This window comes from Acipenser ruthenus, chromosome 22 (genome assembly GCF_902713425.1).
Source record: "Acipenser ruthenus chromosome 22, fAciRut3.2 maternal haplotype, whole genome shotgun sequence".
Classification (NCBI taxonomy): Eukaryota; Metazoa; Chordata; class Actinopteri; order Acipenseriformes; family Acipenseridae; genus Acipenser; species Acipenser ruthenus.
The window spans coordinates 18607507-18622681 of record NC_081210.1 but is presented as its reverse complement, the minus strand read 5'-3'; the positions used below and the strand labels follow the sequence as shown (position 1 = coordinate 18622681).

The following is a 15175-nucleotide window of genomic DNA, read 5'->3' as shown; positions in this document are numbered from 1 at the left end:
GATAATTCTGGGGGTCCGTGTTGACAATGAGTATCGCCGGCAGTTTTTTTATTTTTCCTTTAGGTAGTTGATCACTAGCTAGAATCCCATAAAAATACTTTGCAGTCAATGGGTTGCTGGATAGCAGCGCTGTAAGCTGCGTGGTATTCATTTTTAAAAGGATCAATGTTGTATCAAACTTTTCAGTAATCAAAGAGAACAGCTCTTTGGTGGGAAACCTCAATCACGTTCTCAAAAACAGCATATACAATCATATTCACCGTCTCTGGCAGAGCATTGGCAAAACGCATTTCAAGGCGCATATTACCATTTTTCACTAAGAAAAAATGATCTCCACATTCTTGATCAGGGGTCAAATCAAATGCAAAGAGCGTATAGCCTCTAATAAAGTCTGACCTATCAATTATCAGCGGTTTGTCTTTGAGATGTCTACCCGTGGCTTGTATTAGACTGTAATATTCCCTGACGGGGTTGTGTCTTGCTGTATAGTGGGGTTGTAAAGGTTTTGAGGGGACTTGTTCACCATCGACGTACATAGCTATAAAGTTCCCAGCATAGTGTTTAAAGTTAAATGGGTTTTTAGCGTAGGAACCACTAAATGCGTCATTATCTGTTAAACCAATAACCACAAACTTTGGTAACTGCCTGTGACAGAAATACAATGAGTTCTGGTGATAAATCTTCCTCCCGACCTGTGAGGGCGCTAAAGAACGGGAGGAGAAGTATCTGGAAGGGCTGGCCTGACAGTTCGTTTCCGGGACCGGAAAGTGGGTCAGCCTGGAAGGAAGCGAGACTCTGTTGTAAGACCGTATTGATTTGACAGGTAAACAAGGGGCAGCTGCAAGTAATAAGGCAGCTGCAACCGTTTACCTAGATATCATGCGGGATTACATATAGGGGCCAGGGTAACGCTGTTCTTTTCCTTCGTTTGGGTTAAGCCAAGGACCGAGAAGGACGGTATAGTATGAAGTACTGTATTACTCTGTAAAGAGTTGAGTGTGTGTGTGTTTTTGTTTGTTTATTGCTGTACAATAACTGTCTGTGTTTTGAAACCACCAGACAGCTAAAGCACATCCGGAGCTGTCGCCGTGGGCCAGCACAAACCGGATCACCACCTCACAACTGTCACCGAATAAAAAGTGTATTCATTCACCACCAGCACGACTGCACGCACCCGGGACGGGTGAACGTGTTTTTGTTTTGTTATTCAGGACTGTAACCTGTCGTTTCATCCCCGCGCTCTACACATCGTTGTGTATTGCCGGGGCTTATTATTTACGGTCGCTAGACCAGGATTTAAAATAAATAAAAACATTTGTCACTGGATTACCGTTGTCTGCCTGTCACTCCTGCACCGCATCACCGCTACACCTGTTCCCCTTACTAACCACTTTGCCACACGTGGTGTCAGAAGTGGGATCATGGACCGCAACGCACTGGCGGAGCTGCTGCAGGCGCTGGAGAGCAGGCGCGACGCAGAGGAGAGAAGGAGGGAGGAGCGCTACACGGCGCTCATTGAACGGGTAGGGCTGGCCGTTGCTGCAGCGACGACCCCTACCACAACACCGCTGATGTCGCCCCCGAAGGCACGGGCAATGAAGATGTCGGCGGAGGATGACCCGGAGGCGTATTTGGTGGCGTTCGAGCGGCTGGCTACCGCGGCGGCTTGGCCGCGGGAGTTCTGGGCCAGCCAGTTGGGACCCTGCCTGATTGGGGAGGCTCAGGCAGCCTACCAAGCCATGAGCGACCATCACGCCACCGATTATGACTTGGTCAAGCAGGCTATCCTCCGCCGGCTGAACATCACCACGGAGACCCACCGGGCGCGATTTAGGGAGTACCGGAGAGCCCCGGAGACACGCCCCAGGGTGGTTGCAGAGCGGTTGTGCGACCACATGGTGCATTGGCTGACCCCCGGGAAGAAGACCGCCCAGCAGATGGGGGAAGCCATTGTGGTAGAGCAATTCTGCCATGTGGTCGGCGCCGAAACCCAGGCGTGGATACGGCGCCACAACCCCGACACCCTGGAGGAGGCGGTCAAACTGGCCGAAGACTTCGAGGACTCCCTGACCTCTGCCCGGATCGGGATCCTGTCGGCCCCTGCCCTTCGGAGCAGCAGACCTCTCCCTCCCTCTCCTCCAACACCACCACCACCACCCCCCACGTTCCAGGGACCCAGACCTCCCAGAGCACCGACCCCATTGGGCCCCCTTGCCTCCCCCCCATGGAGACCAAGGTTGGCCCCCAGCTGGGGTAGAGGTGCTGCCCCTGCCCCGTTGCCATACCAGCAGCGGGACAGATTTCTGACCTATGCCCCCTCTGTCCCTCCTATCTGTTTTAGGTGCCACCAGCCGGGACATCTGGCCAGGTCATGCCCCGCTGCCATGGAGTGTGACGTGGCCGCGTGCAATTGGGCACCTGAAACTGGTAAGCGTGGGGAATATGGTCGGGAGGGGCCTTGTTTGATTAATGTTGTGTTAGGGAATGTGAAAACCCACGCATTAGTGGACACAGGGTGTGAGCAAACCTTGATTAGGACAGCTCTCCTGGGCGGTGTGTCGTGGCGGCCACGAGGTCAGGTGGCCATCTCCTGTATCCATGGAGACACGGCGGCATACCCCACATTAAAAGTATATTTATCGGTAGGACCGATAAAACGTCACCTTGTAGTCGGGGTGGCGGAAAGGTTGCCACACCCAGTTATTCTGGGTCGAGACTGGCCAAAATTCAAAGAATTGATGCAAACAATGGCAGTCTCAGCCACACACGTAAACGTGGCAGAAAAAAAAAAAAAAGAGGAACGAATTGGTGATGTGTTTCCTTTTCACACTGAAATGTTTTCCCCTCTTTTCCGTCCTAGAAAAACAAATAAGGAGAGACGGACCGCGAAATGGGAGGGAGCATTTGTGAGACAAGGCTGGGGTCTGGTGGGAGAGTGCTGCAATGGTAACAAACGCCAGTCGAAGGGAGTGGGAACGCAGTGTGACCGAGAGAGCGAGGTTACTGGACCGACTAGAGCAGAGGTTATTCCAGCCCCTCTCAATGTACCGGACCCGTGGTACTCAAGCGCGGACCTAGTGTGGGGCCAACAAAACGACCCGTCACTGGTGCACGCTTGGGGGCAGGTCCGGTCCATTGAAGGTAAGGATGTTGACGGCGCTGGGGCGCTAGTATATCCACATTTCAGTATCAAGGGGCAATTACTATATAGGGTAAACCTAGCCGCGGGCACAGGACAGCCTGTAACACAATTGTTGGTTCCCCCGTCTTGTCGGACCGAGGTCATGAGGCTGGCGCATGATATCCCTTTTGCGGGGCACCTCGGAGCCGAGAAGACGAGGGAACGGATATTGGCTCGATTCTATTGGGTAGGTCTTCATACTGATGTGTCGAGATATGTAGCCACCTGCCCAGACTGCCAGCGAGTAGCGCCGGGTCGAGTGCGCCCCGCCCCTTTGGTCCCACTGCCGATTATTTCCACTCCTTTCGAGCGCATTGCAATGGACATAGTCGGCCCTTTGCTACCTTCTGACTCCGGGTATACGCACATTTTAGTAGTGGTGGATTATGCAACGCGATACCCGGAGGCAGTTCCATTGAGGTCCACTAGTGCCGCTGCAATAGCCACCGAGTTAGCACAGATTATGGCCAGAGTAGGGATCCCCAAGGAGATTTTGACCGATCACGGAACTAACTTTTTGTCCAATACGTTACAGCAGGTGTACAAAATATTAAAAATACGTCCCATCAGGACGTCCGTTTATCATCCACAATCGGACGGTCTGGTGGAACGTTTTAATCAGACCTTAAAGTCGATGCTGAGGCGATTTGTGACACAAGAGCAGAAACATTGGGCATCACTTCTCCCCTACCTCCTTTTTGCAGTGAGAGAAGTGCCGCAGAGTTCAACGGGGTTCTCCCCCTTTGAGCTCCTGTACGGCCGGCAGCCTCGCGGCATTCTCGACCTGCTGAGAGAGGGGTGGGAGGAGCACAAAGGCTCGTCTAAAAATGTAGTGAAGTATGTGCTCCTACTCCGAGATCGCCTGGATTTGGTCGGTCGTTTGGCCCAAGACAACCTCAGATCGGCTCAGCACCGACAAGAGCAGCATTATAACAAAAATGCACGGATTCGAACCTTTCGACCAGGGGACAAGGTAATGCTGCTACTTCCCTCATCAGAGTCAAAACTGTGTGCTAAATGGCAGGGGCCGTATGAGGTGATTCGGGCTATAGGGAAAGTAAATTATGAAATTAGACAGCCCGATCGCCGGAATGAACGTGAAATTTACCACATTAATTTGTTGAAGCCCTGGCAGGCAAGAGAGGTCTTATTTATAGCCCCAGGCAATATGGAGGATGATTTAGGTCCCTGTCCAGAGACCCCGAGCACAAGAGCGATTTCAATGGGGGAACAATTAGTTCCGGATCAGCAAAGAGAGCTGCGTAAGCTTATTGAGGAGTTCAGCGATGTTTTTTCTGATGTGCCCGGCAGGACGAACTTAGTTGAATATGACATTATCTCTCCCCCAGGTGTCACAGTGCGAGAGAGACCGTACCGGATCCCGGAAAGTCGACGAAGTGGCGTTCGCAAAGAGGTACGGGATATGCTCGAGCTTGGAGTGATTGAACCTTCCAGGAGCGAGTGGTGCAGTCCTATTGTAATAGTGGCTAAGAAGGACGGCACCAACCGCTTCTGCGTAGATTTCAGAAAGGTGAATGCTATTGCCAAGTTCGATGCGTATCCCATGCCTCGGGTCGACGAACTTTTAGACAGACTGGGAAAAGCGAGGTTTATTTCCACTCTGGACCTGACGAAGGGATACTGGCAAATCCCTCTAACCCGCAGCTCCAGAGAGAAAACCGCATTTTCAACACCAGAGGGGCTGTTCCACTTTAAAACCATGCCGTTTGGGCTACATGGTGCGCCCGCTGCCTTTCAGAGACTGATGGACCAGGTTTTACGCCCACATCATGAATATGCAGCAGCGTATATTGATGACGTGGTGATTTACAGCTCCACCTGGCGAGAGCATTTGGCTAGGGTTGCAGCCGTTCTTCAGTCTCTAAGGGCAGCCCGGCTGACAGCTAACTTGAGAAAATGTGCGTTTGCCAAGACAGAGACTCAATATTTGGGATTTGTAATGGGAAATGGAAGGGTGAAACCTGTGGTCACCAAAATCCAGGCTTTGGTTGATGCAGCGATCCCCAAAACCAAGACTCAGGTGAGGTCACTACTGGGCTTAGCCGGTTATTACCGCCGCTTCATCCCCGAGTACGCCACAGTGGTTAACCCGTTAGTCGACCTCACCAAAAAGAGTGCTCCAAATTTAATTAAATGGTCAGCTGAGTGTCAGGGGGCGTTTGATACGATTAAGCGTAAACTTTGCCAGGCCCCCACTCTTATTACCCCAGATTTCACCAAGAGATTCATCCTCCACACCGACGCCTCGGATGTAGGTTTGGGTGCAGTCTTGTCCCAAAAAGTAGCTGGAGTAGAACACCCGATATTGTACCTGAGCAAAAAAATGTTACCTCGGGAGCGTAACTACTCCGTAGTCGAAAAAGAGTGTTTGGCCATTAAATGGGCTACTCACTCTTTACGATACTACCTGCTGGGACACTCATTTGATCTTGTCACAGACCACGCCCCACTCCAGTGGTTAAGCACCATGAAGGACAGCAATGCCCGGATAACTCGGTGGTATCTGGCATTGCAGCCCTTCATGTACCATATGGTACACCGTGCGGGGAAAGACCACCAAAATGCGGATTATTTTTCCCGGGAGGGGGGAGCAATGGGAAAGGTAGATTTAGCCGAGTGTTCCTTCGGCTCCACTCTGAGCGGTGTGATATGTGACAGAAATACAATGAGTTCTGGTGATAAATCTTCCTCCCGACCAGTGAGGGCGCTAAAGAACGGGAGGAGAAGTATCTGGAAGGGCTGGCCTGACAGTTCGTTTCCGGGACCGGAAAGTGGGTCAGCCTGGAAGGAAGCGAGACTCTGTTGTAAGACCGTATTGATTTGACAGGTAAACAAGGGGCAGCTGCAAGTAATAAGGCAGCTGCAACCGTTTACCTAGATATCATGCGGGATTACATATAGGGGCCAGGGTAACGCTGTTCTTTTCCTTCGTTTGGGTTAAGCCAAGGACCGAGAAGGACGGTATAGAGTGAAGTACTGTATTACTCTGTAAAGAGTTGAGTGTGTGTGTGTTTTTGTTTGTTTATTGCTGTACAATAACTGTCTGTGTTTTGAAACCACCAGACAGCTAAAGCACATCCGGAGCTGTCGCCGTGGGCCAGCACAAACCGGATCACCACCTCACAACTGTCACCGAATAAAAAGTGTATTCATTCACCACCAGCACGACTGCACGCACCCGGGACGGGTGAACGTGTTTTTGTTTTGTTATTCAGGACTGTAACCTGTCGTTTCATCCCCGCGCTCTACACATCGTTGTGTATTGCCGGGGCTTATTATTTACGGTCGCTAGACCAGGATTTAAAATAAATAAAAACATTTGTCACTGGATTACCGTTGTCTGCCTGTCACTCCTGCACCGCATCACCGCTACACCTGTTCCCCTTACTAACCACTTTGCCACACTGCCCCAGAAACAAATTCTCCTGATTACATACCCTACTCCCTCTAGGAATACTAAAAACTTTCATAGACACTCTATCAATAGGATATCGGGCATTAGAGGTCATCAAGGCCTGAGCTTGGGCAATTCTGACCTCAGGGGACACTTTTACTTTTTTAATATAGAGAGAGGCCTCTCAAATTTTAAGTTTGAACTCTTCTGCGGCATCAGACATTAAACAAAAAGTGTCATTGGCCCTCACCATTTTAATTTTCAGATCAATCCCATTCAGCATGAGTTTCTCTTGAAAAAATATATCCGCATGCAGAGGTCCTAAAAGTTCAACAGTATGACTCATTCTGGTAAACGCATGCCGTTTAACTAGACCTTCATTAGCCCCTGCAGGATCAGTCTCATCCATATGTCCTGGGGTATCTTTGTAAAACAAGCCGGCAGTGAACTGTGATTCTAGAGTGTCCTTACTAAAGTTTAGCATTGCTTCTATAATGCTCCTGTAAGGATAAGTATTACTGCTTTGACTAATTAAGCGATTTCCTAAAGTTACATCCACTTGTGAAAACATGGTAGCTACAGGGTAATTGATAATACCAACTATACTGCCTCCAACTAAATCGGCGCCATCAGCCCTAGTAATTTTGCATGAAAGTCTTAAAAGAGTATTATTCAAATCAAGATAATCTTCCCCATTTCCCGCTATGTAAAATTCGATGGGGGCCGTGTCAGACAAGGCAGACAGGGGGGGAATTTCCACATAAAGGTTTTTTTCAATACTTGTCTGGGTATAAGGTATAGTAAACAGATCCAATTCTGATTTCACACATTCTTGAGACATATGATGTACCAGCGTCATGATTTAAAAGATGTTTCTCTTTTTCGCTGTTCTGTGGGTCTTTGGTTTCTTACTCCTTCTCCGGTTACCGCTACTAAATGACCTCAATGTAGCTGGTTTAGCCTTTTTGTGTGGATGATAGCGAGATCCTGGGGGTTTGCCACGTTTTCTCTTGTATCCTCGGGACATCACCATCAATCCCTCCCCTGACTGGCTCTTGTTATGGCTATGAGGGTTATGACTTGTTAGGACATTTGACACTACGTCACTAACAATATTTTTAGCTGCTGATTTAAAAAGAGGTTTAACTATTTCAAAACCCCTTCTAAGTAACGGTAAAGCTTTTCTGAAAAGACTTCTAAAAATACCCCCTATACCAGCTCCGTACATTACTGGAGCTCCAGAAAATCCAGGCAAACCATTACCAGCTTGATTTTTGTAATAATTAACATAAGGATTGACATATCCATTAGGGCCCATTTTCAATTATGTGTAAAAAAGAGGCTTTACAGGTCGGAAATGCAACTTCACTACAACCTTCCCAAAACGGAATGGCACTAACTTGTTTTGGTCCGTCTTAATTTGTATAGTTAACGTGTCAAAGTTGGTCTTGCTGAGGGGCACGTAATGAGGTCTGTCGTAAGTTACCGTGATTATATCTTTGTTTTGGCCTTTAATAGGGACGCATCTTAGAAGAGGCACGTAACTATCTCCAACGGCTTGATGTGTAATGATATCAGTATAGACATACAGGGTATAAAATCCCGCTCTGATATCGGCTGGGTAGAGAGTCCTCAAATGAGCACTATACACTTTAGCCTCAATAGGGCCCAATAGTTCAATAGTTTCACCCTTCATAGTTTCTCGAAACCCCAACATTTGTCTGAGATGTTCTTTGGCATAAAACATATATGGTGTAGTACTTTTTATATAAATTCGTCTTTCTATAGGTTTATAGACTAATTTCACATCATTTTTATATTGTTCATCGGGAGCTTTGTCACCTTTCTGATCTAGTCCTTTTCCGAGCATGGCATCGTTCATAGCTGTTATTACATCCTGAAGGGTCTCATAATATCCTTTTGGTATAGTATAATCACGTTTGACCACTTTTTCTATATCATAAGTAATAAAAGTGCTGTCTTTAAGGCTTATATTATACCAGGTATGGGGATATTGAATCTCTGCTAAGCAAACTTCCCATTTTCCCGGTAGATTCAGTGTTTTAACCAATTTGATAGTAAAATTGGATATTGCGTTTTTAGGGAAAACCTCCTGTGAAGCGTTACCAGGCAGAGTTACATAAAAAGAGTCTTGAGACATCATGAATAATGTTTTAAGTGTAATTAAATACAGTCAGTTCTTGTTAACTCTTTAGATCCACCACCTGATGCTCAGCGACCCAACTGTTAAATTTTTCAGGCCAACCGGCCCATTTTATGAGATAAGACTTTTTGCCATTTTCCTTTTTCTCGGCAACTATCTTCTCTATCCTAAACAGCGTATCAGTCTTAACATTTATTTTCTGCAATTCTGGTTCATAAAAGGTGCCCATTATAGGCTCTTCATCGTAATCACATAGTTTATACACCGGTGGAAATCTTGGTATACATTCTGTTATAGTAAAAATCTCTGATGTAAACGTCTGTTCATAACCTTTTATAAAGGGAGCTCTTAACTTTGAAATTCTTACGCTGTCACCAGCGGCAAACTTAAACTTTATATGTTTAGGGCTTTTCTTCTTGGAGTATAAAGTTTTAAACACTTTAAATGAATTATCTTCATTAACTTCTGAAGGTTTCATTTGAATACTACGGTGGAAGGAGTTGTTATAAGCCTGTACCATTTCTTGTAGTTTATCCATATACTTGTGCGTGTTAAAAGCGGTGAAATATTTCCACATTTTTTATTTAAGAGTCCTGTTGTATCTCTCAACAATAGATGCTTTTAGTTCATTCCCCGTGGTAAAGTGTAGAATATTATGGTTTTTTTAGCATGTGCTGAAATGCTTTGTTTAGAAATTCGGCCCCTTTATCAGTTTGTAGTTTTTTAGGTTTCCTACCAGCGCTGATGATCCTCTTGAACGCCTCTGTCACAGTCGTAGATGACTTATTTTTCAAAGGTAAGACCCATGCATATTTGGATAAGATATCTATACATGTTAACATGTACTTATAACCTCCATTTTCTTTTGACAAGCTAGACATATCCACTAAATCAGCTTGCCACTGTGTGTCGATATTAGATACAAATACGGTGTTTCTTTTAAAGTTTATTTTAGAGGGCTTATGCAACGTATATGAGTCTTGCTCTGATAAAAAGGCAGTTAAGACCCTCTCAGAGACTTTAGGCCCATCAGACCTCAGAGCTCTTTGAAGAGTCTGTAAACCCCCTAAACCTCCAGGATTTGAGGGATCGTAGTATATTTTTTTCATACGCTGATGTGTCATCTTTAACCAAAATAACACAACTGCGACCAATATGACTTTCAAAAAGTTTTTATTCAAAGGTTATCATAACACCTCAGAGACATGTGGGAAGTTCAAAAGTTTTATTCACAGTTTATCAAGAAGATTAGGACATTTTAGAAGAGCTATAAAGTTTTTACACAAACATTCATGATTAGTCACTAAATAATCCACGACATTTTGCACAACTATCGATATATCTTCATCTCTTAAAAACCTTGCCAAGTTATAAAAACATACATCAGTCACATAAGCATACAAAACAATGATATGTGTGCATTTGCAATCTTCTATTTCATCAAACATTTTAGGTAATTGTGGCAATGCGCCCCGCCCCTGTGTGCATTTGTGTTATGTGTTGTATGTTGCGTGTGTAAATGTTGGTGTATAGTCATTGGTACACGGGATATAAACGGGTCTGTGTTTCACGTGTATTTAAAAAGTGTAGATTTGTATTTAGGCACGAGGAGAGCACAAATCACTTCACGTGCTGGTTAAATGTAATATGTGAGCACGGGGTTGCACAGAATTAATTCACGTGCTGGGATTCAAGTGAATAATTAATTAGTAATTGAATCCCAGCACAATAGTATATATAGACGCACATTTCTTGCACTCAGGGTTGGGTGTTCGGAAGAGGAGAACGGGTGAGAGAGAAAGGAGTTAAAATAAGTGATAAGAATAATTATAAGTGTTTTGTACTCACCGTGTTTGTTTGTCTCCGTGCACCGTTTGTTAAGTGTTTAGTCGTTTTGTCTGTCTGTTTATTTTGGCGTCAAGTGCCGTGTCCCGTGTTTTGGGGTTTAAAACCTTTTATTTTCTGTTTATTAAATGCTGAGCGCGATCACGCGCCCAGCTTATACCAAACCACATTTCTCTGTCGTTTGTGTTCCTGTTTCTGGTCTGACACCACCCACTCTGGCCGTCTTTGTGACACGTGGTGTCATCGTGGGATAATAGCGCCTCCAAGCGTCAGACCAGGAGAGGGGGTTCTGTGAAAAAAAAAAAAAAAAAAAAATAGTAAAGCGAGGATGGGAAGAAAGAGCTGCAGGAAGCAGCAGAAGCAGCAGCAGCAACAACAGCTGCAGCCCTCATCCTGCATGCCGGGCTGGGAGGAGGACAGCCACGACGGGGCAGTAGCCACCCCTCTACCCCCACTGCCACCGGGTTCCCCACCGTCCCGGGAAATATGGGACTGGCTGGTGCACCCCGAGGGGAACTTCGCCAGTGACCTCCCCTGGGTTATTCACGCACTGCAGATGCGAGATGGGAAACGATGGGAGGACTGGGAGCAACAGCACAACCCAGCATCCGTTCGTGACCTCACCATGGTGGTGCTGGGGTACCTAGCTGCAGACATGGGAGGGATGCCTTCCAGTGAGCAAGAGGGAGAGGAGCAGTCGCTGCCCTCTCCAGTACCTGAGCGGGAGGAGCCTGAGCGTCCACAGCCAGAGTGGGAGGAGCCTGAGCGTCCACAGCCCGAGTGGGAGGAGCCTGAGCGTCCACAGCCCGAGTGGGAGGAGCCTGAGTGTCCACAGCCCGAGTGGGAGGAGCCTGAGCGTCCACAGCCCGAGTGGGAGGAGCCTGAGCGTCCACAGCCCGAGTGGGAGGAGCCCGAACGTCCTACGCCTGAGTGGGAGGAGCCCGAACGTCCTACGCCTGAGTGGGAGGAGCCCGAACGTCCTACGCCTGAGTGGGGGGAGCCCGAACGTCCACAGCCCAAAAGGGAGGAGTCGGTGCGTCCACAGCCCAACAGGGAGGAGTCGGTGCGTCCACAGCCCAACAGGGAGGAGTCGGTGCGTCCACAGCCCAACAGGGAGGAGTCGGGGCGTCCACAGCCCAAAAGGGAGGTGTCGGTGCGTCCACAGCCCGAAGAGAGGGAAGTCGGGGCTTCCACAGCCCTAGGACCCAAGCTGCCAGCAGAGGGAGAATCCCTGCTGGTTCCACCTCCACCGCAGTGGGAGGACTGCTTGCCCCTCCCACCTCCACCAGCAGAGGGTGAATACCTGCTGGTTCCACCTCCACCAGGAGCAGAGGAGCTGGAGCTGCCTCTGCCTCCACCACCGCCAGGAGCAGAGGAGCTGGAGCTGCCTCTGCCACCACCACCGCAAGGAGCAGAGGAGCAGGAGCTGCCTCTGCCTCAGCCACCACCACCGGAAGGAGCAGAGGAGCAGGAGCTGCCTCTGCCACTTCCAGGAGCAGAGGAGCAGGAGCTGCCTCTGCCTCCACCACCGCCAGAAGCAGAACAGCAGGAGCTGTCTCTGCTTCCCGTACTTCCACCACGGGGAGTACGGTTGCCGGAGCCCCAGAAAGGGGAGCTGTCGGCCACAAAGAAGGGGGAGGAGGTCTGGAGACCACCAACCCCAGCAGCAGTTTCGCTGCCGGAGATCGTGGGGGAGGTCAGGAGACCTGCTCCCACTGCAGCAGTTTCGCTGCCGGAGATCGTGGGGGAGGTCTGGAGACCTGCTCCCACTGCAGCAGTTTCGCTGCCGGAGATCGTGGGGGAGGTCCGGAGACCTGCTCCCACTGCAGCAGTTTTGCTGCCGGAGATCGTGGGGGAGGTCCGGAGACCTGCTCCCACTGCAGCAGTTTCGCTGCCGGAGATCGTGGGGGAGGTCCGGAGACCTGCTCCCACTGCAGCTTCTTCGCTGCCGGCAGTACTGTGGTCGGAGCCCCACCAAAGGGAGCTACCGGCTACAAAGACAGGGGGAGAGGTCAGGAGACCACTTTCCCCAGCAGCAGTTTCGCTGCAGAAGTGGACCAACAGGCGGTCAGCCGTTCCACTACCGGCAGGGGTGCTGACAGCATGGCCAGCCATGGGCCCACTGAAGCCTCCCTTCCCAGCCCGAGACTTTGTCCTGGACTGCTGGGTTTTTAAGGGGGGAGGTGGCCGTTGAGGCCATGTGTGCTGCGCACAAGGGGGGGTATATGTGGCAATGCGCCCCGCCCCTGTGTGCATTTGTGTTATGTGTTGTATGTTGCGTGTGTAAATGTTGGTGTATAGTCATTGGTACACGGGATATAAACGGGTCTGTGTTTCACGTGTATTTAAAAAGTGTAGATTTGTATTTAGGCACGAGGAGAGCACAAATCACTTCACGTGCTGGTTAAATGTAATATGTGAGCACGGGGTTGCACAGAATTAATTCACGTGCTGGGATTCAAGTGAATAATTAATTAGTAATTGAATCCCAGCACAATAGTATATATAGACGCACATTTCTTGCACTCAGGGTTGGGTGTTCGGAAGAGGAGAACGGGTGAGAGAGAAAGGAGTTAAAATAAGTGATAAGAATAATTATAAGTGTTTTGTACTCACCGTGTTTGTTTGTCTCCGTGCACCGTTTGTTAAGTGTTTAGTCGTTTTGTCTGTCTGTTTATTTTGGCGTCAAGTGCCGTGTCCTGTTTTTGTACTGTTAAACCTTTTTATTTTGTTAATAAACGCTGAGTGCAGCCATTGCACTCAGCTCATCATCACAACCACTGTCTTTGTTTGAATTCCTTCCTACTTCCGGTCTGACGCCACCCACTCTGGCCGTCTTTGTGACAGTAATATATTCATTAAAAATGCATTTAAGGGTTTACAGTGTTTTACATGTGTATTTACCAACTCTGACCATTCTTTAGTATCAATATCTTTACGGATTAAATCAGTTACACTTTTTAAATTGCTGAACATTTGTACATTTACGGGGATCAGGTTTTGAAAGAGTCTCTTACAAGCCACTTTCTCAGCTATTAACTCAAACAGCAGCCCCTCCAGGGTTTTCCTCAGTTTTGCTGGAGTCTGGACGTTCCCCATTTTCAAAGTCACAGGCCCCGTAATATGCTAATGGCGCACGAGGGTTTGTAAAACTGCGATGGTAGAAAGCTTTGGTTATTTTGTTAACAATGTCTCGGGTCTTGTCATCCAGGGTTTCTTGTAGATGAATCAGTTTACGTCTAATGCTGTGTTCAGGTCTTAGCTCTGTTAAAATATCTTCCACCAGTTTCTGAAGTTTTGTCAAAGATGGATGAAAATTGAAACACGCTAGAGCTTTAGCCACCAGAAGCTTCAGCCACGGGACGTGTATTTTTTCTAGTATTTCTTCAAAATGTTGATCAAAATAATTGGGGGCCGCTTCAAAAAGGCAGCTGTGTCTCAGCTGGCTCGGGTGGTCAATTTCGCAACCACGGCAATTTTTCACCATATCACGGTCAATGATCACTTCCAATAGAGAAGCCACGAGCCCCATAGAGATCTTTAATACTTTTTCAAAAGAGATGCCTAAGACTCCGTCAACGTCGTCAGACTCTGCAGGGTTGAGGAGCGGGACATTTTCAAAGTCTTTTATAAGCTGGGTCATTTCTTCACTGGTCCAATCCATCTCAAGATCGCAAGGTTCAAGAATGGCATTTTCAGAGAAGTATCTAAAGTTTGCAGAAGCCATGGTGTCAGACTCCTTCATTCAAAAGGACATGTGGGGAGCCCCTTTAGTATGCTCCCCATGATTAGGTTTCGGCCTATGAGGGTGTTGACGTCTCAGGCACCGTGGGGGATCCTTTGAGATGACCTATCAGAGATCCATGAATGGGTGGTCCTTGAGGCGACGCCCCTAGGGGCGTTTTTAGAGTTACCCTAATACATCCGCCCCTCTCTCTCATTGATGTTTGTTTTCAGTTCAGTTCAGTGTAGGCCCCTTGCTTGGACTCTCTCTTGAAACTTTTTTACAAGCCGTGGTTTCTTTCGCATCTGTGGAAGGGCTAATGTGCATTTTTTTAAAGGCTTTTATAAGTTCAGACATTTCCCGATCCTCAAGATCCCCTTTCTCTGAGCAACAACTAACAACGGTACGAGACATCTTGTGTAACACTCTAATAAACTGCCCAAATATTTTCCTCCTTTTTATGAGGTCTGAAAAAACATGCCCAGACTTGCCCCTTTAAAACAAAAACCCATCGTAGTCTCCATCTGTTCAACCTTTTGCTCAACCACCATACCACCTTCATTCTCTGAAACCCCCGGTAAGCAGAATACTTATTTTTTATTTATTAATGTTTTAAGAAAGACTGTTGTGGCTGAGTGGTTAAGGCAAAGGACTTAAGATCCTTTTGACTTAATTGTCAGCGTGGGTTCAAATCCTACCAACAGTAATTATTTTTTTTTCATACTCTTTCACATTTATAAATATTTAATGTTTATAAGCACTTGTTAAATATATATATATATATATATATATATATATATATCAATACCAATATTCCATACTCCTATATAAAATCCACGGCCCCCT

General features: G+C 47.5%; 1 protein-coding gene and 1 non-coding gene across 3 annotated transcripts; both read left to right on the top strand.

Moving 5' to 3' along the window:
- The first annotated feature begins 686 nt into the window (after positions 1-686).
- On the top strand, positions 687-6532 carry LOC131699425 (zinc finger protein 446-like). Of its 2 annotated transcripts, none has more exons than XM_058996063.1 (2): positions 687-5222; positions 6266-6532. In XM_058996063.1, exons 1-2 carry the CDS (start codon positions 1422-1424, stop codon positions 6509-6511), a joined length of 4047 nt encoding a protein of 1348 aa, XP_058852046.1. In that variant the 5' UTR covers positions 687-1421; the 3' UTR covers positions 6512-6532. The 2 variants fall into 2 exon arrangements, with proteins under 2 accessions (XP_058852046.1, XP_058852048.1); XM_058996065.1 differs by having other exon boundaries at positions 692-2427; positions 6266-6384.
- An 8418-nt stretch (positions 6533-14950) lies between these two features.
- trnal-uaa (transfer RNA leucine (anticodon UAA)) lies at positions 14951-15035 on the top strand. Its single transcript has one exon. It is a non-coding gene; the product is annotated as a tRNA-Leu (tRNA).
- The last annotated feature ends 140 nt before the right edge of the window (positions 15036-15175 follow it).